The sequence below is a fragment of the Sesamum indicum genome, linkage group LG9, assembly GCF_026168435.1.
Source record: "Sesamum indicum cultivar Baizhima isolate 11 linkage group LG9, ASM2616843v1, whole genome shotgun sequence".
NCBI lineage: Eukaryota > Viridiplantae > Streptophyta > Magnoliopsida > Lamiales > Pedaliaceae > Sesamum > Sesamum indicum.
Window position 1 is genome coordinate 23,303,732 of NC_142665.1, and position 23,495 is coordinate 23,327,226.

The 23,495-nt window shown below is 33.7% G+C and overlaps 4 protein-coding genes across 6 annotated transcripts; 2 read left to right on the forward strand and 2 right to left on the reverse strand.

Moving 5' to 3' along the window:
* Positions 1-881: 881 nt before the first annotated feature.
* On the reverse strand, positions 882-3,025 carry LOC105177671 (patatin-like protein 2). The gene is made up of 6 exons (XM_011100896.3): positions 2,570-3,025; positions 2,308-2,489; positions 2,040-2,223; positions 1,768-1,929; positions 1,350-1,652; positions 882-1,263 (listed from the first exon to the last, which is right to left on the reverse strand). The coding sequence occupies exons 1-6, from the start codon at positions 2,750-2,752 to the stop codon at positions 1,027-1,029; spliced, it is 1,251 nt and encodes a 416-aa protein (XP_011099198.1). The 5' UTR covers positions 2,753-3,025; the 3' UTR covers positions 882-1,026.
* Positions 3,026-4,113: 1,088 nt separating this feature from the next.
* Positions 4,114-6,591, reverse strand: LOC105177670 (patatin-like protein 3). 2 transcript variants are annotated; one of them, XM_011100895.3, is made up of 7 exons: positions 6,299-6,591; positions 6,035-6,216; positions 5,749-5,932; positions 5,509-5,670; positions 4,967-5,269; positions 4,555-4,767; positions 4,114-4,289 (listed from the first exon to the last, which is right to left on the reverse strand). In XM_011100895.3, exons 1-7 carry the CDS (start codon positions 6,479-6,481, stop codon positions 4,215-4,217), a joined length of 1,302 nt encoding a protein of 433 aa, XP_011099197.1. In that variant the 5' UTR covers positions 6,482-6,591; the 3' UTR covers positions 4,114-4,214. The 2 variants fall into 2 exon arrangements, with proteins under 2 accessions (XP_011099197.1, XP_088740477.1); XM_088884351.1 differs by having other exon boundaries at positions 4,114-4,767; positions 6,299-6,588.
* A 3,067-nt stretch (positions 6,592-9,658) lies between these two features.
* On the forward strand, positions 9,659-13,003 carry LOC105177669 (phosphoglycerate mutase-like protein 4). The gene is made up of 7 exons (XM_011100894.3): positions 9,659-9,898; positions 10,150-10,279; positions 10,691-10,741; positions 10,824-10,934; positions 11,781-11,912; positions 12,435-12,510; positions 12,577-13,003. The coding sequence occupies exons 1-7, from the start codon at positions 9,720-9,722 to the stop codon at positions 12,795-12,797; spliced, it is 900 nt and encodes a 299-aa protein (XP_011099196.1). The 5' UTR covers positions 9,659-9,719; the 3' UTR covers positions 12,798-13,003.
* Positions 13,004-14,231: 1,228 nt separating this feature from the next.
* Positions 14,232-17,129, forward strand: LOC105177668 (Phosphoglycerate mutase family protein). 2 transcript variants are annotated; one of them, XM_088884523.1, is made up of 7 exons: positions 14,232-14,391; positions 14,617-14,737; positions 15,092-15,169; positions 15,249-15,359; positions 16,223-16,354; positions 16,467-16,542; positions 16,619-17,129. In XM_088884523.1, exons 1-7 carry the CDS (start codon positions 14,378-14,380, stop codon positions 16,840-16,842), a joined length of 756 nt encoding a protein of 251 aa, XP_088740649.1. In that variant the 5' UTR covers positions 14,232-14,377; the 3' UTR covers positions 16,843-17,129. The 2 variants fall into 2 exon arrangements, with proteins under 2 accessions (XP_088740649.1, XP_011099194.1); XM_011100892.3 differs by having other exon boundaries at positions 15,119-15,169.
* The last annotated feature ends 6,366 nt before the right edge of the window (positions 17,130-23,495 follow it).

A 23,495-nucleotide genomic window follows, 5' to 3' on the forward strand; every position in this document is an offset into this window, starting at 1 on the left:
GGTAATTGATTTATAGAGAGTAATCATATCATAAAAAGTATCATGCTCAATATGATTTTATTGACTATCGTATTGTAAAATATTAAATTCAGAAAAATATTCAAGTGAAATTAGACAAGGTTATAATATTATTTCAACCAATTTTGTTGAATTGTCTTTGTTTCGTATTTTTGCTTTGGAAAAAAGTTGTGGCATCCGACTTTCAATAGACATTTCCATTTTGGTTCGTCTTTTATGGCCTAATTGATAACCTAATTTTGGTTGAAAATGCATATTGGGTAAGACATGAAGAACATGGGAGTTGTTCCCTTTAGATGAAATGCATTTGTACCGTCTTCTCCAAACATTCCATTATTGAAAATTGATTGAGAAAACTTAAAAAGTGGGAATACAGTGTTTGGTAAAATAACAACTTGGAACTATTACTGCATAGATCAAAATACCCATCATATTAATTTTTGGGAGGTATCTTGCAATATTACTGAATTCTAGTGCGGAAAATAGATGTAAAAGAAAAACGAAACTAAAAATAGAATATCTAAGAAAAAGTTTCGTATTTGGTTAGAATGGGAAAGTAAAAGTGAATGCATATAAATTTGTTTTAGAACTCCAATTTGTTTCTGTCCATTGGATGGAAAAGTGAATATATAAATTAGAAACACAAAAAATTCCCCTCCAACATTTTTCCTTCTCCTACTAAAATATTTCGTTCTTGTTCTTGCTTTGTGCATACTTCTATTGATATATTTCTAATATTGAATCGTTGGTTTCCTAGTGCTAAATAAGGAGATATTGTTAATCGATATAATTATAAAAATTAAATTTTTCCCTTTTATTTTATTTTTTTCATATTAAACTCGGAAAAATATTCAAAACGTACTTTCATTTCGACCATACCAAATAATTCTACAAAAATATATTATTCTCTCCCGTGACAAACAAAATTCATTTTTTTTCCCGCACTCTGACTTTATTATGTAGTATAGGTGTTGAATGAAATACATTAAGAATCAAATTAAGTGGATGTTAATTATGTGGAACAACTTTCTTCCGGGACTTCTTCTCATGGGCTAGCAGCTTTGCAAAGCGGGCCAAAGCTTGCTCGTTTGTGCCTACCCCTTTAACCGGCTCCTGCCTGCCCGTATCCAAATTCACTCGACAAACCTGTTTCTTCAGCAGCAATTTACCTATATTGGCAAGTCTCTGCATATTCTGTGTGGTTGAGATATCAACAGATGCTGCCTCCCCAGACAACATATCCTCCTACATTTTCAAAACAAAAAAAGTTATTCGAAAAGATGGCATAAATTCGTGACATGATCATGATTCTTGATTCTTCTTCTGTATACCTCAATACGAAGGTAATTCTTTTCGTTGCCAAAGGACTGGAAAAAGGTCGAGACATGGATATCGACTATGTCAGAACTAGCGTCTCCATAAATATCGATCAGTGGGGTGGATCCCTTGTAGTATAGCCAGCTGAGCAAGCCCCAGTTGGTCGCTTCTCTTGCATTATACTTCTCTTCATGTTTGGGCGTGCCGGTGCCTAATGACAGCACCAGCATCCTGCTGCTGTCCATCGGCTGCATGTTCATTAGTTCAAAGTTCCCCCCCAAGATTTCTCTGGAAATCTGTACAATGGCCATTAAGGTCTGGAAAAATTCAATTGGTCAGTTCGGTGTGCTATTCTACAATGAAATAAGAGACAAGAAAACTAGTTTGGATTTCATGTCCCGTACGCATGATGACACGTAACAGGCCACTCACTGGATTGTTTGCAGCAACCCCTCCATCGATGAGATCAAAGGTTCGCCTTTTTCCCTTTGCGTCTTTGGTCTCAAAAAAGTGAGGCGGGAGATAAGTAGGAGCAGCAGAGGTCCCCAGGCAGATGTCTGACATTAGAGCATTCTTGGAAACATCTGCCTTTCCCTGTTCCAGGTTTCACACAAGTTTATAAGTATATGTAACAACAAATATGCAGTTGAAAAGATGATCATGATTTGAGTATTATAATATGTGTTGTGTTCAATGGATTTTACCTCTTTGGTGGTGAAGATAATAGGTTGCAGGTGCTTGAGATCAAATGTGGGGATCACTACATTCGTCAACGTCTGGCTCACTGTCACATTGCCTAGCAGTTTCCGAATCAATGATTTCAGGTACTTCCCATCATACTTTGGGCCGCCAAGCAAATTCGCAATGATGTTCACAAAGTTGTTTCGGCTGATGAAGATACAACATTTGTGATCAGTGCTTGCTCGTTCAACAAAAGGATGAGGACAAACGAAATCATTAGTTTAAACTCACCGACTCGCTGGGAAGATTTTGGGACAGTGCTCGAAATAGAACCTAGTGAGATTTTTGGCAGCATACAGTGGCCGATTATCATTACCGGGAGCAGCCAGCATAGCGGTAAGCAGACCGCCTGTGCTAGTTCCCGCAATTAGATCAAAATAATCTGCAATTCTTGCATTCGGACCATCTATTTCCTGTCACGAATCAGACATCAGAAACTGACAAAGCAACTGACATCAGACAGCCAAGAAACGTGTAGAATGCGGTTGATTACCTGGAGTTTGGATTCAAGGTGGGCTAGAACTGTTCCAGGGATGATCCCTCTTATGCCGCCTCCATCAATACTCAACACCGTCGCCATTCTTCCCTTTATTTGAGCATTAGAAAGCATCGGCAATAGTAGAAACTGGAGAGCTGCAAGCAAATCCAGAGCAAGAAAGACAGCCCTTTTGACCATTTTTTCTCAACAGTTGGACGATGTGAGGTACAACACCAATCGCAACACGAATCTATCAACGACCACTCTATTTACAGACTGCAGGTGTTAACTTTAATGTTTCAGATTTCGAACTTTTATGGGATGCTGGTGCTGTTTTACGAGATGTGTGTGTGAATTTTACAGTAGTTTCTTACGTTGTTGTGTTTGATAAACAAAATGTAAAAATTCTGGTGATCTTTGTGTGTGTTTATAGTAAAGTGTTGTGTTGTATTGATGTACAACAACCAATGTAGTTCGTGTTTGAGTCGTTTATTTCTGACTGTGATGAGCAATCTGCGCTTAACTGCCTCTGTACCAAAATTAGATATTAATTCCTTTCAAAGCTGACCTCAGACATGAATGCAAGAATAACGGTTGTAAGAACCTGACAAAAATAATTTATTTTGTTTTATAAACATATCCAACGCGTGTGCAATAATAATTAATTTATTAAATAGTTTTATAAAATTGTATTAAAGAACCCGACAAAAAGGAGGGGAAAATAAAAATTAAATAAAAAATAAACATTATGTTCAGTTTTGTTTCTGGAGTGTTTTGTTTTGTATTTTGGAGATAGAGAGAGAAAAATAGAGATAAATAAGTGTGTGTTGAAGATAGAGTGTATATTTGGATTTATTTTTAGAGGTAATTTAAAATATTTTAAAATACGTGGTGCATGTCTGTTGTTGGAATTCGGGAGACAAAAGTCACTGTTCATTGTCAGATCATGTCTCTTTTATATATTTTTTATATATAAATATATATAAATATTGTATGTTTAATGTTGTATTTTTTGAAGACAAAAATAACTTATAATTGTCAAATCATATTTTTTTTATATTATATTTATATATATGTGTGTATATATCTATTATATATAAAAAGTTCAAAAATTAAAAAATACATAAACAAGATGTGAAGATAAACAGACAAACATAAAATGTGTTTTATCTTATTTTGAAGATTATCTAAAAATGAAACCAAACATGGTGATAATTTTTTTAACTGCATATGATAGTGGAAACCTGAAAGTTGAAGGGTGGCAGGAAAAAGAAAAGAAAAGAAAATGACCCACGAGAAACAACCAAACTCTCCCCTCTTCGGACTTCAATTATTAAAAGTTCAGATAAATGGTCCCTTGTGCACGACATGACAATTATTCTCATTTATATTTGAACGTTATGCGCCCCATTCTCTTCGATTAGGACTATTTGGTTGCTTCTAACATCCTCAGCCTTCAATGTGGATGGTTATAATCCGCGACACTCCAAAAACTTATTTGTTACTATATATTAGATATTGCATTCACAATTTAAAGGGAAACAAAATAAAATCATAAATACTTCAAGTAAGGTATCTCATATATTTCAAATGCTTCTTTATATATTTGATAAAGAAAACAACCACCAACAATTTTGTAGATAAACATAGTATCCTGTATCTAAGTCATCATGTTGTGCTCGTATCTATCCACACCTAAGTTGGACACCAGGGGGCAAAGGTGGTAGGCCGGCGACTGTAGAATGGTACAAGATTATTGTTAAAATCCCGAACAATTGGGGATTAAATCCCGACATTATCAAACAAACGTTACAATAGTAGCTGAATGAATAAGTTATTCTTAGTCATTACATATATATAAGTTGAGTTCCTATCTTGAATCATTATTCTCCACAAATTTATTAATTAAACCAAAAAATATTGCAATGATGTGAAAATATGGTAGCAGGTGCAGGCAAACTCCTCCAGTGTGTGATGTATGTATACTTCTAACTTCCTACCCGGAGTTTCCTTTCATCAGAGAGAAGCTTGGCAAACCGGGCCAGAGCTTGTTCATTGGTTCCCTCTCCGTGAACTGGCTCCGGCCTGCCCGTCTCCAGGTTCACCCTCGAAACCGGCTTCTTCAGCAGGCTCTCCCCTATCTGCACAAGCGTCTGCATATTCTTGATAGTTGAAATATCAAGAGATGATGCATCCCCAGCCAACCTGTCCTCCTTTATTTCATCCAAATGCCCCAAAACGAATAAAATATTTTAGAATGTAGAATATTTCTGGTCGTAAATGTTGCACCTCCTATTTCATTTAATATTTATCTGTCTCGTGAATAAAATATTTCCTTAAATATGTAAATAATGCTTATATGTTAAATAAAATACGAGATGAACTGTATTCAAAAAATCTGGGTTGGTTTACCTGAATACGAAGGTAGTTTTGTTCGTTGCGGAGGGACTGGAAAAGGGTGGAGACATGAATATCGACCATGTCGGAGCTAGCATCCCCATAAATATCGAGCAACGGTGTGGCTCCGTTGTTGTATACCCAGCCGAGCAAGCCCCATTTGGCAGCGTCCCCCGCGTTATATTTCTCTTCCAGTTGGGCTAAGCCGGTGCCCAACGACAGCACCAGCATCCTGTTGCTGTCCATCGGTTGCATGTCGACTAGTTCAAATTTGCCCAGCAGTATTTCTTTGGAAATGTGTGTTATGGCCATTAGAGTCTGTCATAACACAATCAAGACTCAAATCAGATTCTTTTCTCCTATAAACAACATAACAATCTTTGGAGGGTTCTAATATCAGTCTGAATCTTCTAATATAAATTGGTATAACTGCACTGATATAATTGTATATAATTTCATGCTTGCATGTATAAAGTTTTATACACGTAGTACGTATAAACAATAGTGCAGTACGAGATGTAAGCGTAGGTCCAGATTGATCGTAACAAGCTACTCACAGGATTGTTGGCGGCAACCCCTCCATCAACAAGATCAAAAGATCGCCTTTTCCCATCCGAATCTTGAGTTTCAAAGTAGTGAGGTGGGAGATAAGTTGGAGCAGCAGAGGTGCCCAGGCAGACATCTGATAGCAGAGCATTCTTGGAAACATTTGCCTTTCCCTGTTCGAAATTCAAACAGAATCATCAAGATTGTCTATTCCCACTAATAAAAGATTGATAATCATGATCAATACGTACATCTTTGGTTGTGAAGATAATAGGTTGAAGCCGCTTGAGATCAAACGTTGGAATCACCACATTTGTCAAAGTCTGGCTCACTTTCACACTGCCTAATAGCTCCTGAACCAGTGATTTCAGGTACTTCCCGTCATACTTTGGCCCGGCAACCAAATTCGTAATCGTGCCCACAAAGTTGTTTCGTCTGTTACCAACATGCGATGTTTGCAATCAGTTCTTCATAATTCAGCAAAGGATTTCAGAAATAAATGAGCAAAACAACATTGTCAGTTTACAAACTTATTACCTGCTCTCTGGGAAGATATTGGGGCAGTGCTCCAAGTAGAAGTTAGTAATGTTACTTGCAGCAAAAACAGGACGATTATCTTTACCAGGAGCAGAGAGCATAGCGGTAATCAGACCGCCTGTGCTTGTTCCTGCTATCACATCAAAGTAATCTGCAATTCTTGCATTCGGGCCGTCTAGTTCCTGACAAAAGTTAACGAGAATCAGACACTAAAAACTGACGAAAGATACTGATCACAAGTGGAAACATGGCGCTTATAATTACCTGGAGTTTGGACTCAAGGTGGGCTAGAATCGTGCCGGGGATTATCCCTCTTATGCCACCTCCATCAATACTCAACACCGTCACCATTCTTCCCTTGGTTTGAGCATTAGAAAGTGCTGGAAATAGTAGGAACTGGAGAGCTGTAAGCAAATTCAGAGCAAGAAACAGAGCCCTTTTCTCCATTTCACCTCTACAGTATGATGATACTTTGCAAGAATTGATGAGATTTCTGACGACCCAGAAAGGTGAATGCCGACTCAGTTTATAGCAACTGTTTTAGGGCAGTACTGTACTAGTCGTCAGATCAGTAATTTTTTATACTTTTTCTTTGAAGTTTCCTGCTGAGCAGTAAGGTGTTGATGAGTTCACGGGTGAATTTTCATGTTCCTTGTCGTCTCCTGTAGACCGCAACTGTCAATATTGTCTAATTTGTGAAACTAAACATGTCATGTCGTAATCTTGGTCGCTGCTTTACTGATAAAATAATGTGTAGGGATAAGAGTTTAAGATGGCTTTCTCAGGACCAGAATGTAGAAAAGAGGCTACATTGCTTTTTTGGTTGCATTTTTGTCCCATGTTTTATGATTGGTTTTTTTCATCTCAAAATTATTAAAGGGTTCGCAAAGTTAGTTCCATAAGTTTATTTTGTTGAGTGCAAGGGCAAAATTTGTTAATCTTTGGTGAATAAATTGTTTGTTTAGTCCATAAAGAATGAGAGCGTGCTTTTCTGGCTCCATTATTTATGGGATTTTTGTTTTTTTTTTATATCAAAATTATTAAAAAAAAATTGCAAATTTAGTGATAGAACTTCATTTCTGTGAATTTTGAACGGCAAAAGTTGTTTTATGTTAGACACATAAGATGGCTTTGTGTCTGTTTTATCTCTAGTTACTAATATAAAAATATGGATGCTAAATTATATTTTTTTATTTTTTTGTTAATTTTCAAATATATATATACACACACACTGGTGCAATTTTATCCCAAAAAAACTTGTGAGATTAATAATAATTCATGCAATGTCATCCTTCTTACTTACTCTCCAGTTTGTATAAGTATTTTGGTGGGGAAAAAATAAAAGAAAGAAAGAAAGGAAATACTATGGAATAACAAATGATGAGATCCTAATTGTAATTTTCTAAATGTTGGGGGGCTAATATGTAATTAAATTAAACATCAGGAAAGGCCACTTTAATCATCTTTTTTTCTAACCCCGTGTGCTCTTAGAATCAAACATATATAGAATTAAAATCTTGAATTCTTTTAGGCTTATGTTTGTTCGTTCTATGTGCATTATTTTACTAGTCAAAATTCCTATACCAACAACTTTGCATTAAAGAAGAAGGAGACGAAAATTAGTTATCAACCAAATTAGCCAAAAAATAATAATAATAATCATAAATTGCATTGACTTAAAATCACAATTGTTGACCATTGGCAGTCGGACAGAAGCTTCGGTTTGTTCAATAATGGTCTGCAATGTGAATTGGGCCTAACTGAGTTGACCGATTAATATATAGAGTCAATTCCGGAAAGAGAAAGTCTGCGCTACCAAATCGGAATAGTCTCAACTCCAATCTACAGAAGCTTTCCTTCCAACAACAGTGAGAAGGCGCGTGTTCTAATGTCTTTGGTTTCAAAATTTATTGATGTTATTCTATTTTTATATTGTTTATATATTATATATTAATTATTTGATATGCTGAATAGTATATAATTATTGATAATTATTAAATATAAATATTTAATATTAATAATTATAATTAATTTATTTAAAAAGAATAATAATTCATCATTTTTGCTTTAAAATATATATATTAGAAAAGGTATGCTTTGTGATTCTAAAAATTAATTATAACTGATTTATTCAAAAAAATAATAATTTATCATTTTTACTTTTATATATATATATATATAAAAAGGTGTGCTTTGTACAACTTAGAATTCTAAGGTACAACCAAGAAAAAATTACATACATGCCTATTTCAACATTACACCTTGAATATTTGTACCTACAGATATCAAGATTTAGACTGTTTGTCATGTAAATATTCAAACAAGTTCGATTTTGATCTTATAATATTAGATCTATACGGTAGATTTTCTTTCAAATTTACAATGTTCAATCTTATATCTCGTCTCAATGAGAAAAAATACGATCGAATAAGTTTAAGTGCAACAAAAATAATAATTTTTTAATGTGTACTTAGACGTTAGATGAAAAAGAATAATAATGTAATGAGTATTGTTTTTTTTTTTTTTCCACACAAATAAGTACAATTTTGTTCTTGCTCTTAAGATGGAGAGTGTGTTTATTATAATGTGTATTTGTCTCATTCAGTATAAATTACAATAATATCAATTTATTGATCGAATTGATGTGTTTTTTTTTTTAAATTTATTAATAATGATGTAATATTTCATTTTCATAGAAACTAAATGGAGAGAGTGTTCCAAGGTCTGGAGGGGCAGATCATCATTCATTTAAGTCAAGAAACGCGTTTTCTCTTGCTTGGGTGGAGAACGTAACACCAAAAGCGTGTCCACAAGACCAGAAAAATGCACCTGCCATAACCTTATTCAACTTTCATCATTTTCCTTTTTTCATGTTCTAATTTCCTTACTATCAGCGTGAGCGACAAGACACACTCATAGTCTGTGTACAAATATATAAATATATTAAAATGAAAAAATAAATACTTATAATAGAATGGACAATAATTTAAATGTTAATTTATAATTAATTGATTGATCAAAATAATTAATCTTGTACTGAATCAGACATAATAAAATTAATGTAAAATTAGATTATTATCATGATCTTGAATTTTCATACTACAACATATTTATTGTGTTTGGTGCAGTTTGGAATCAATACTAAATATATAATTCATCAGTCGTAAATTGGTGTCTCAATTATTTTGATATGTTAATTTTAATATTTATTTTATTTATTAAAATTTCATCCATCCATCTAAATTTTCACTATTTCATTATCTATCCTTATAACGATGAAAATATACGTCATCACATGTATTAACGAGTGAATATGTATAGAGGTACATATGAATTTTTTTCTCAATTTTTTTGTTATTATTATCAAATGCGGTGAATTTTGTTTAATAAAGAAATTTATTTATTAGATAGAAGCAAATTTTAACAGTATTAGATATAATTTTTCAAATTTCAAAGAATTTATATGTAATTGTAACAAATTTTATATGAGGAAAGTATAGTAATTCGAGTTATTTATATCTAACAATTTAATGATGCGTAATTAGTAATTATATTTAAATAAACAAAAGAATAATAAACATGGGATTGAAGTTCCAAAACCGGGTTTCCGTAATGGCCCGGCCGGCCCGTAAATGTAAAACAACTGAACTGGAAACAGGCCCGAGAAGAGCTCGATTCGCATGCCATGAGCTCAGTAGGCCTCACTAGCGTAAAATCTCCGCCTCAGCGCCATTCCTCCCCTTCTCCGCCATTGCCCATTAATCGCCGTCACTTCAACTCGCTGCTCTTCAAGAGCCAGAAAATCTTTCAGCCAGTCTGCCTTAGCTTGATCCTCCTCGATTTCATGGCTGACTCCGACACCAGGTCCGAATTCACGCTTTCTTTTGTTTTGCGTAAATGGTGATTTCTTCAGTTTCAATGGTCAATAGTTGCTTGTATATATCTCTGACAATTATACTGGCAAGTACCCAAGAATGCATTTTTCTTTCCGGCCCTAGATTTTGTCTTTGGTTCGATTGGAATAGCTCGAGTCCCAGAAAATTGGAAATCGAGAATTTGGATTTCAGTTGATAGTTTGGCCGGATTAAGACTGCTTGACGTTCGATGTCTTTCAGGGCTTCTGTTTTACCTCAATCTGAGTGTGATGAAAATGGTGGAACGATTGAAACTGTTGGACGGAACTACGCGGAGATTATTGTGATTCGTCACGGTGAAACGGAATGGAATGCTGATCGCAGAATCCAGGTCTTATTGCCTTCATTTCTTTGTTGATTTTCTGCGTCTGTACGCACGAAAAATGAAGCTGCAGTTTCGTTAAGATTATTCCTATTGTTAAATTTGAATTAGAACTCATTACCATGCTTTACACCAGCCTCAGGGTTTTCAAATGTTTGGCAATATTTATTCCTGGGATTCATTTGAAAATAGAAAATATTTTTAGAGAGAGAGAGAGAGAGAGTTTGTATTTCGCTTGATGATACTTCTATCCAAATTCAAGCATCATTTAGTTTTCCAGACGTGCGGGAATGCATGTTCTTGTTATGAAATATAAATAACCTGTTTGTACCACTTCTATGTAATTTTTCCATGGCACATAAGCAGTAAATGACTATTAGTGGATAATTGTTTCACTGATATTGTCTTTGTTTTGATTAGGGGCACCTAGATGTAAACTTGAATGATGTTGGGAGACAGCAAGCAGCTGCGGTATGTCATGATTCTTGAACTTTCTGGTATCTTGATGGTTTTTGGCATGGTATGCTTTAGAATTTGTTATTTCTTGCTCAAGGTGGCTGACCGGCTTTCAAGGGAGCCTAAAATTTCTGCAGTATATTCATCAGACTTAAAGCGAGCATTTGACACTGCTAAGATAATAGCAAAAAGCTGTGGGGTACTTGAGGTATGATATAAGGATCAACTTTAGCTGAAATCCATCACTTTTATCTTTTTTAACTGAAGGGTAGATAATCAACCACTTGTTTCGACAGCCATTCATTAGCCTGGAAAAGTCAAACATATTTTACTTGTTAATATTTACAGCATTTACGAATATTTATAGACAAGAACTTGAATTTTGGAGCTCATTGCCATAATTTCCCATTTGAGTCTCTCATACTGTCAAAATTTCACTGCTCAACTTGGATTGTTGCTGGCAAACCAGATCCCATGTAAAGAGCGTCTTACGTAGTTATTTTCTCACCTTTTCTTTTCCAAATTTTCTCATTGAGGCTTTGATATCCTTTCTATCCAAGTTTGATCTCTCTGTTCTGTCTTTTATCTCAACATGTTTCCCTTTTTAGGTTATATTATATAATCAGGTTCTAATACTTCTGCTGATAATATGTAAGAGGCAGAAGGAGTTTGATTTTTCCAGCAGAAAATAACTGGAGTACTTTGTAACGTCATCTATGATCTGTCTAAATGTTAACCAGGCTTACGTTATTATTATTTTTATTTTTTTGGCTTTAATTCTTTTGTATGCTACTTTGCATATGTTTGCTTCTGAGTTTTTCTCTTTTTCCCCTCTCTCTGATGTTGCACTTTCAGATGCCATAATTAAAAGGTTTGATGCATGTTTTTGTTCAAGAGATCCATTATTACATAAAGGGCACACCTTTTGATAATGGAAAACATCTTCGACCTATTCAACATGACTAGCATTACATGTGAACACACATGTATTTCTCCAAATGTGACAATTGTTACTAGTAGCGTTTCATCCTGAATGTTGTGTTGTTTCCATCAGGTGATTAAAGACCCAGACTTACGGGAAAGACATCTTGGGGACCTTCAAGGCATTATCTTTCATGAGGCTGCCAAGGTTAATCCAGAGGCTCACAAAGCATTTGTATCTAACCAAAAGGATCAAGAAATTCCAGTATGTTCCCTCTCCCTCTCTGAGCAAAGTATTTTGTTGCCTCTGTCTATGTCCCTATTTACATAGTAACTGCTAAAAGCCAGCATATATAAAGCTGCATCAAGAAGTATTTCTGATATATTACCTGTACTTATCTTTCGAAATCTCATGAAATTAGCTAGTGGCATCCTTTAATAAACTATGGATCACAAGAATGTTACTGTGGCTGTGCTATAACCAAGTTTCTACTGCTATATTCACTATATATGGTTATTTGAAGTCAGTAAATCCAAAATGAGCACGAATTTGCTGCCTGTTCAGTCTGGCCCAGCTTGCAGGTCACTTATGGGCAGACCATCTGAGCAACGAGTTCTGTGGCAATCAATACACCATTTCTTGTTTGCATAAATACAAGAAAAACCATTACAGTGCTTATGCCTCACGCCGCGTGCTTGGACAGTAGTTACTTAAGTCAGTCTCTTCTAGAGTGAAATCTATTTCTGGGATGTTTCCATATCTGTAGCTAATCCATAACATATGCAGGGTGGTGGGGAGAGTTTTAGTCAACTGTATGAACGATGCACATCGGCTCTGCAGAGGATCGCAAACAAACACAGAGGTAGTGTTTGCTTAATATAACATGAATACAACTCACAAATCTCATCCAATTTTCATTTTAATGCAGGAGAGAGAGTCGTTGTAGTCTCCCATGGCGGTACCATCAGAGCACTTCACAAAAAGGCTTCTCCGCATAGAGGGCCTAGTGCACGAGTTCTTAATACTTCTGTAAATGTGTTTCATGTGTCTGACAACGAATGGAGCATTAAATCATGGGGTGATGTGAGTCATCTCGACCAGACAGGATTTCTGGAGTCGGGTTTTGGTGGGGACAAACATTCTGGATAGTTAATTGTTGAAAGAAGTATAATTATTTCTACCAGAATGACAAGCCAGTAACTTAGACTCAATAAGATCCATTTTCTCCCTGGATGAACACTTATAGGAAATCACATATATCTTTGTTAAGATCCAAGTATTCCTGTGCTAGTCTAAAACTTATATTTACAACAGTTTGCTTTACTACAGTCTAATTAAGGAGTTCTCCTTACTCATTTCTTGTTGTGTCGTCTGAATGTCGTAATTGTACTTGCATGTGATCGTCATGGCTTGATGTACCTTGAGGAGTTGCATGGTTCACGTACATTGTTGTCTATCAATGCAAGAGATCTGATCTCACAAAATGTGTTTGAACAACCTGAGATGCTTCAGATTCAGGCATCCTGGAACTTTACACTTACAACTTTTACAAACTGATGAGATGGTAGTGGTACCATGATTTACAAAATTTTGGTCTGGTGTTTTCTATGTTACTCTAGTGTCGTGTCAAATTAATATCATTATGTTTGGTTTTGTTTTTAACTTGTTTTTGGTATTTTGTGGAGATAGAGAGAGAAAAACAAAGATAAATAAAAATAAGTTAGAGATAGTGTGTATGTTTGGATTTGTTTTTGAAGATAATATAAAATAAGTATGTTATGTTTGATGTTGGGTAGTGGGGAGACAAAAAATACTGTTCATTGTCAAATCATGTCTTTTTTATATATATTTATATATATATATATATATGTATAAAAATATATATAATTTATTTAGTTGTGAGTGGATTAAAATAAATATTATTTCCTAATTATATATGTATGGAAATGAAAAAAATAATTTATGTAAATACACTTTTAAAAATAATTAAATGCACTCTAATAATGGATTAACAATATTTTTTGTTAGTTGTTCTATTCGAGGTGATAAATTTAAATACATTATTCAAATAATGTAATATATGAATTAACCGTGTAGAATAATTATATTATTTTATATTTTTTAAAATTTTTAATTATTTCAATGATGTAGAAAATATTACGTATAAAATATTAAGTGGTTAAAATAAAATATATTTGTGTTTAAAAATCAAATACTTAGAAACAAGACAAAATACTTAAAAACAAGATAAAAACATGGCAAAACAAGCAATGACAAACATTGCTTCTGTTTTGGGCCATCTCTGAGATGACCCAAAACCGAAAACAAACATAAGGTATATAATTCATAGATATTTTTTTATAGAAAGAACAAGATATATAATTAAATTAAATTGTAATTTAAAAGTGAAATACATACTAGATGAGTTGATATGGTACCATTGTGATAAAAACATCCTTAACCCAAAGTTTCTTGCTGATCATCTCATCCGGAATTACATATGAAATTATTCGCTTAAACTTAATAATAATAATAATAATAATTGATTAATTCACTCAAAAATTATAATAAAAAAGGACGGTTGACTTTGACAATCCTACGGGCCGCAGTCAATGACACGATGACTCCGTCTCCGTCTCTTCCAAAACTGCTGTCGCCTAAACCCGCAGCTCTCTGAAAGCCCGAACAGCTCTAAGCCACTCTGCCTCAGCTTGTGCCTGCGCATTTCCATGGCCGCTTCAAGGTTCGTAGAAAAAACACATTCATATGCACCACATAGATGTTTCATTACATGCTTTATTTCAGTAAGCAGTGGATTCCTTCAGCCCGCACAACCAGGATGCAATGTCTTATGGGCCCTGTAAAACGATTGCAATAGCTTCAGTTCCGCAAAAAAAGGGATCAAGAATTCGAATTTCAGTTGAAATCTGGCTGGAAATAAGAGTTGCTGATGTGTCGTTTTCTTCAGGGATTCTGTACCATCTCAATATGGGAACGGTGGACTGATCGAGACTATCGGCCCTAAATATGCAGAGATTGTTGTAATTCGCCACGGCGAGACGGAATGGAATGCTGATCGCAGAATCCAGGTATTCACTTTCTTCCTTACTTCTCGACGTCAATTCCTTAGGTGCGGCTTATCATGAGTTGGAGCCAAGAAAATGAAAGCAAAAAAAGGAATCAAGAAATAAATTTTGGACTTTGGAGTTTGAATTTGTGGTTTTTTATTAAACCAGCCACCAGCAATAAGATCTTCAAATGTTTACTAACAAATACTGTTACAAGGAAATTAAGTTAAAGAACAAGAATCTAAAAGAACTGCAGCCAGCAGGGCCACTATTGGGAAGTGGATATTCTTGTTAAGAAATTTAATGTAATGATTTTCTGTTGGAAAATTACCATTACAGCATGAACTATAAAACATGATCTGCTAATTTTTGTAGTATGGGCATTCTGTTTGTTTTCTTCAGGGGCAGCTGGATGTGAACTTAAGTGATATTGGGAGGCAGCAAGCGTTTGCGGTGAGTCGTGGTTCTTGCAATCTCTGTTTGTACTCGTTTGTTCATACGTTGATATGATACAAAAATCTGTTATGTCAAGGTGGCTGACCGTCTTTCAAGGGAGCCTAAGATCTCCGCAGTCTATTCATCTGATTTAAAACGAGCATTCGACACTGCCGAGATAATAGCAAAGAGCTGTAGGGTGCTTGAGGTTTGAATCCAATATCAACGTTTAACTTTTAATTACTAATGTGTTGAGTTTTTGGGATGTGTATGGCCTTTTCTCTTCAAGTAAAGGGTTGCATAAATAGCACTTAGTTTGGTAGCCAATCATTTGGCTGGGAAAAACTACAGAAAGTATCTTGCTCATTTTGACAGAAGGAATATATATGTGTTTGGCAAGGGTTTGAATTGGGCTCATTGCCATGTTTTGCTGCTTACATGTACCGAACAGCATTTACACTTACTGCTGCTGCAAGAAGAGCAGCAGCCAGCGGGTGAAAGTAGGTTCCTGGAGTAGCGGTTTGCTTGTGTAATTTATCACCATGATTTCATGCAAAATTATCTGCTTAGTTAGTCCTCTTTTCTGTCTGAGTTCATCTCTTTTCTCTGTTCTGGCCATACAGTTCAACCTGTGCGACATAATTGTATGTTTTTTTTCTGACTTTGAGCATAAGAGGCAATGAGAAGACGATTATTCAGTGGATCAGGAAATTGTAAATTTGTATAGCTTTATGTTCCATCCAAATGATAATCCATTATTCTTAAATGAGGCGTTTTCTTGGCTCTAAATCTTCTGCGGATCACATGTATCAATATGTTTTCTTTTAAACTTTACATTACCTAGATATTTCTTATCTTAATGCCCTACTTAAAACAGTTAAATGCATGTTTTGTCATTGATGAGAGATTTCTATTATGTATGGAGACACCTGCTGGTGATGGAAAACATCTTTCAACCCTGCAGAATCAACCCTGAATCATGTTCATGCATGATCAATACTGTTGATATGACTGATCGTAACAGTATAGCGATAACCTTGCAAGTTGGTTGTTCTCTATTATTGTTCCCAGGTTATTAAAGATCTTGACTTGCGGGAAAGACATTGTGGAGCCCTTCAAGGTGTTCTTTTCCCTGAAGCAGCCAAAATTAATCCAGAGGCTTACAAAGCATTACAATCCGACCAAGATGATCTGGAAATTCCTGTAATCCCTCCCCCCCCCCCCCCCTCGCACATGCACACATAGTACTGTTGCCTAATCCCAATCTCGCCTAGTGAGAAAGCAAGTTATAACATTTGTCAACATGTATGTGTAGGGTGGTGGAGAGAGCTTTAATCAACTATACAATCGTTCTACATCGGCTTTGCAAAGGATCGCAAAGAAACACAGAGGTATTAATTGCTTAATTTGGCATTTACATGAAAAATGACGTGTAATACATGCTAATTTCCAGTTCTAATAATCCAGGAGATAGAGTGGTTGTAGTATCACACGGTGCTGCCATAGAAGCACTTCACAAAAGGGCTTCTCCATCTGAAAACTGCCACGGTAAGGTAAGGAATGCATCCATCAATGTATTTCACTTGTCCGATGAGGACGAATGGAGCATCAAATCGTGGGGCGACGTGAGTCACCTCAAACAGACAGAATTTCTCGAGTCGGTTTTTGGTGGGGATAGAAAGTCTGGATAGTGTTGGAAATATTAAATACTCAATAACCCTCATCTTTAACAATTTAAATTTTTAGATTAAATGGCTGACATTTTTAGGCCGTCCTGCGACTTTACGTAATTACCTATGTTTCCTTGTAGTCGTTTCAAACTGATCCTCCAATAGTTTGCTTCACACTACTTTCTGCTTAAGGAAAAGTTCCCCAGATCCACCGTTGGTTGCGTCTGTTGAGTGTTAGTGATCTCACTTAGCAGCATGTGATAGTGATGGCTTGATTTGAAAAAGATTGCCCGAATCAATTGTTGTCATTCAAAGCATGAGATGCGATCTCAAAATGTGTGTATGAACAATTAATCATGGGATGCTTAAAATTCAGGCATCCTGGAACTTTAGTTTGTGTTTATTAGGTCACAGGTTTTGTACCAGTACATGTGGTCCTCCTCACAATTCCACTCCCACCTCAAGAAATTTGAAAATCTCACCTCCACCCACTGCTGCAACCACAACTAATCTCATCATGAACTTAATTTGGCGGTGCTTGGATGAACTATTGAACTTTTAAAATATCTTATAAAATGAAGACGAGTTTATAAACTATGATGTATTAATATTTTCTTTTAGAAAAAAAACAAGAGTTTATCAGTTTTTCCGAAAAAGTAAACCACTCCCAACTTACTCTTTTTTGTGCATGTTGGTGGATGGTACGTTTCAGAAAATTATTTCAATAGATTGTAAATTTATATAGATAATAAGAAAATAATACAAGATTCACGTGGTTTAAAAAATTTTCTTACATTCACAGTTGTGCGAATCAATTTCATGTGAATTGTAATAAAATGTTATCTATCAATTATCTTGTATCAAAATATAATTCACCCCAGGCCAACTTCAGGCCGAGGGTGCTGCGCAAAAACTTCCGCAAGGTCAAGGTGAAATTGGATCCATGATAAATGAATTTAGTTATATAATATTGGAACAAATTCTACGATTCAACATAAAAATTCTGAGGGTAGCTGATGACTTGGGTGGGTTGGGTTTGGTTGGGGCGAGGAGGTGCGCAAGCAAAAGGGAGCATGCGCGTATAATTTATGGAGACAAGCATAGTCATGTTACCACCATTTAATGTTGTTTAATTATGTTGGACGTTGACAAACTTTTTTCTTTGTTTTTTCCATCTTTTGTTTCGGTCTCTGCATATGATTTTTCACTTTCTCTCTGCTCTCTGCTGCTCAAATTGGGGTCCCTTCATTTTTTTTTATTATTATTTTGCATAAACTGCCCAATATATATAAATTGTTTGCTTCGTATTATAGGAGTCCGATTTTTATTCCCAAACCCGATATAAATTATTATTTAACTCACCTATTTAGGTGGATTTGAATTATTCAACTCAAACAATTTAAATAAATATAATATAATTAATTCATAATTTTATTTATGTCTTGTCACCTAAATAATTCATATGTCAAAGCAACCGAAGCTAACACTATTCCATACTAATAAACACCACAAACGGTCTGCATCATTGCACTCTCTATTCGGCCACAGGTCAACTCCAATATAAAGACAGATTAGCGCCCAAAGAATCTATTGGGTATGCAGATTAATGGACTAGTTCAGTATCTTTTGTAAATTTACAAGATATTAGATTTATATTGTATTAAGGATAAGCTCTAAAGTATTTGAATAAAATAAAATTTATAATATTTTAGTTGATTATATAAATAAATATGATCAAGGAGTTTGTTAATATTTTAAACAATAAGTCCGAAATTTCTTATTTATTTTTAAATGAGCTTATTTTGTCATGACACTCAAATTTAAAATTTCTATTGAACATTGTACCAAATTACAGTCTCAAACATCTTATGAAATATTTTAAAAGTTTATGGATTTACCTCTTAATATTTGATTTGTTTGAAATATTTTAATCTTAACTATAGAAATATTAATATAGAATATGCAAGTCTGAAGTATCATGCGTAACTATCTACGTCATTTGTTTGTTTTTTAACTTACAATGACATAAATATTTATGTATTTATGTGGAGTCGAAGATACTCTACAAGATACATGTCAATGGAATAAAACGAAAATCATTGTAATTGTTTATATACAACTCACACTAGTTACTAGTTGTCGAAAACATTTGATGGAAGTCAAATTTATGAATCCAAACTTATAACGATTTTATAATTATGTATTCAACTTTGGTTATAATCTACCTGTTGGAAAATAACAATAGATATTCATATATTATTTCATAAATAAATCTTGCATACAACTAGACAATTATGTGCACACATATGTTAATCATATAGACACATAATTGTGGATCGAATTAACCTCAAGTAGCGAAAGCATGTTGATCCACATATACGGACCAGTCTCGTTTACAAGCCCGTGCTTTTTATGAATCACGAACATATCGTCTTTTTCGTTGATTCGAGGCCACCCCCCAACATTTTCAAAATTTACCCCACGTTGGGTCTTACTTCAAATCTTGTGCACACCACGAATATACCTTACTCGCCTTGGTGGATCACTATTAGAGTAACCCAACTCATTTACATATCTCAAATCCAAAAAGTTTATGGTGATGCTCCAAGGAAGAACGTAGAAAGAAAGAGAGAGAATTGAAAAGAGTATTGTGATCAACTCATTTTATATCAATTTGTGTTCTTGTGTTGTAATTTTATTACAACCATGTATTCTATTTATAGGTGTACATAACCATATCCCTAAGAAAAGTTCATATCCCAATACATAATTAGAATACTACAAATTCTATCCTAAATAAAGTTTATCCCATATAAATTTTTATCCTCAATATATTTGGAATACTCAAATTCTATTTTAAATATGAATGCATATTGAATAATGGGTCCAGTGACCCGACCCAATATCCAACATCGCCCATCACAATTAGTGATTTTTTTTTTTTTGTTAAAATTCTGGTGCTACTCTCTTACCCTAATTATGACTAACCACTTAGAATAAGAGAATTTTACGCGTGCAATTTTCCATAGAAGTAACAATATTATTGCATCATCACCTTTGGAGAATTGTTCCTATCATTTATTCCAAAATCTTAAGCACGCCTTACCACATCATGAAAAAGCGTGAAACTTCAAACTATCTCGTAAAATTTGGAATAGCTACATTTTGTGGTACCTCAGACTTTGTGGCTAATTGGTGTGGCAAACTAGTCTTTGTTGCAAATAATGGGGAATTCTTTTAAGCATAACATAGTAATATTGAATTATGATGCCACTAAAAGTATGATTTTATTTAAAAGTGAGTTGTTTGGTGATACGAAACTGATTGGATGGGAATGGAGAAAAAAATGAAGAGCAAAAGGAAAAGATGTCAACAAAGAAGTCATGCGGTTTGCCACTTTCAAGTTGTCATTAATTGTAAACATCTTTATAGCTAGTAACAATTAAGTGAATATTAATTTTTGATTAAGGAATAATTAATTATAGTAACACAAAAGTTAGTTGGCCAACCCACATCATTAATGTGGAAAAATTCTAACTCAAGTCGGGTTTTGTCGGACCTAAATCAATTATATGTCATATGCAATACACATATAGTGTGATCGATATATAGTTCAGGAAAAATGATCAATCACATGACAAGTGTATCACACTTTCTTTGTGATTGATTTAGTTCGATATATAATTTGAGTAAACATTTTCAAAATATAATATATATAGGTGTGGCTGTCTGAATTCTGATGATCAGCATCAACAAAAAATTAAGTGTATGGTCCTAAATCTTCATGATGTCTATGTCCAAAAATACCTAATCCACAGTCCTCTTAGATTTTATGTTTCAACGTAGAATACAGACAAAAGATGCTATTCCAAACATGTCCCCATTCTCTGTTTGCGGCTCATCTAAATTGTCACCTTCAATTGAGATAATAATATGAGCTATTCTCGTTTTTTGTTGTAAATTGACATTATATCTCATAATGTATTTTTGTCGGTATAAATATGAAACATTATTATAAAAATACAAACGACATGAATTTGATATATGTATCATGTATATATATAATATTAAGATGTAATAGTAATTTGTAAATGGAAATTTAAATCGTAATACGAGAGGCTGTTATTTACTATAATGGTTAACTACAATCCTTTCTATTGAAGTTTGATATAATTAAAGGGGTTAATTATATTTTGTCATTTGAAATATAAGCACTTTTATACGTTGGCATTTTTTTTTTTTTTTTGTCAACTGACCATCTCAACTTTACGAAATTTTGCATTTTGCCATTTATAATTGTTTCTTAACCAAATTTTTAGTTGAAAAAACATCACAGACAGTGCACATGTGATATTTAAGAATTATGTGATATGATATTTTTTATATATGTATTTTCTATAGAATAATAAAAATACAACCATATATGGCAGAGTGTAAATTTCACAAAGTTGAGATGATAAGTAGACACAAAACAGAGTTTCAATGGCAAAGTATAAAAAGGGGCATAATTCGGATGGCAGAATGTATTTTGCCCTAATTACAAATACTTCATTGTAATTTGAGAAATTATAAATATTTCTCATGACTTTTAGCGTACATCCAACTATGGTTTATTTACACAAAGCACCCTTATCTTTTTCATAATTATAAAACTACCCCTGACAACCAAAAAATAAGGATAATTTGTGTAATGATACTAATATTTTTAAGGGGTGTATTTGTAATTTTTTTTTAAAAAATAAGAGGTGGTTTGTGTAAGTAATGTTGACGGATGCATGTATAATTTTCGAACAACGAGTAAGTAAATCTCAAGAAAGATAGCTGTAATTTATTCTGATTGTAATTATGCATGTATTTTATTTTATTTTTACCATAATTTTTATTCATTTGACATCACCTCTTAGAAGACTGTCTTAGAACTTTGGTGGTTGACTTGTGTATTTATTTTTTTTCATTTTTTATTTTTGAGGGTGCATGATTAAGATTGTGTGGTTGAATAGCTAAGATTTGTCAACACCAAGGGTGCATGAACCATTCATGCATCCTTAATACAAGGTTCCTTGTCTCTGCAAATGATGTTTTTTATTTTTATTTTTTAAATAAAATTTAAATAATACTACAGTAATAAAAATAGGTCTAAATTAATGGACATCTGGACCTAATTGATGGTCTACACCTACATCCTACCTACATTAATTGGTAGAGTTCATATAATCTCATCGGCATAAAGTTATTGTCATTAACATTTTTTTAGATTGATATAGCACAAAATAAATAAATAATTTTATTTTATAGTCGTCAGTATATTCAATTTTTAAAAATTTACATTAAAATGATAATTTTTTTTCTTTCTTTCTATTAATGTAATGTACTGATTTATATATTTATTTCTTATTTATAATATATTTTAAAGTATAAAAAATTATTTATTATATACACGTAAGAACGACGTGTCACAACGGCTAGTATCCAAATGCGAGGCTAAATCAAACAGCTTCATGACGGCATTTTAGTAATCTCGTCTTTGTAACAACTTAATGTGTCATTTGATTATAGCACATCATTAAAATTGATTGTCGAGAATCAGGCCTTCTATTAATGAGCAACGGAGAGATTCGTGCATTCTATTTATACCAAGTACCATAATTAATTATAAATAAGTACCATAATTAATAGGAGCTTGAAATCTGCACAAGTCTTAAAAGCTACTTACAATTATAAGCTTGAGGTTGGGTCTATAATTGCGTCTAGAGTACATAAAAATGAATGTCGCAATACAAATGTTATCCACCGTCTTTGTTGATGAAAAGTTAATTAAATCACACTAATTATGGTATTATCATATATCAGTCTATTTTCCACAAGAAAACCTTTTGTTTATATAAATACTTTTTTCAAATATTGAATCAATAGCAAAACAAAAAATAAAATAAAGCGTGGTGCGTGCAGTTTGAATTCAGTGATTCCCGGCGGGGCAAGACAAAGACAAACGCGATTTTGTCTATTATTCCTTCCTTTTGTTTTTGCCCACAGTATATCAGACAAAATTTTACTTATTTTTAAAATTCTAACACGCTTTTCTCTCCCGCTTTCCACCCTCTTATACGCAAAACTTATAAAGGATAATTACAATGTTCTTTTATAATATTTAATGTAATTATTTATAAATTTTTTAAATTTAAAAAATTATATTTAATACTGCTAATATTTATTTATATTTAATGATAGAGCTTTCATAAATAAAAAATTATTGATATTAAATTAAAAAATTGAATAAAAACTTATATTTATTATTAAATAAATTTTCTTTTATCAAATTATCCTTATAAATTTTCACGTATAATAGTGCATATTAGAAACAAAACATCATGAGTACTAAGTAAAATTTTTCAAACTATGTTGGATTTTTATAGAGTTATGTAAAATTAAAAATAAGAAGATGGTGTAATTATCTCTAATTATAATTAAAGACAAAGAAATGATGAGATGAGAAAGGATATCAAATAATAACTGTTATGAATCATCCCCAAAGCATTTGAAATCCAAGTAATTAAGCAAATGGGGCCCAGCAAATCCTTGCCACGTGGACATGGATTGTACAGCCTGGACCACCCTCCCCTACATTCATCATCTTTAATTATTTTCCCAACTTTTTCTTTACTAACCCAAATTCA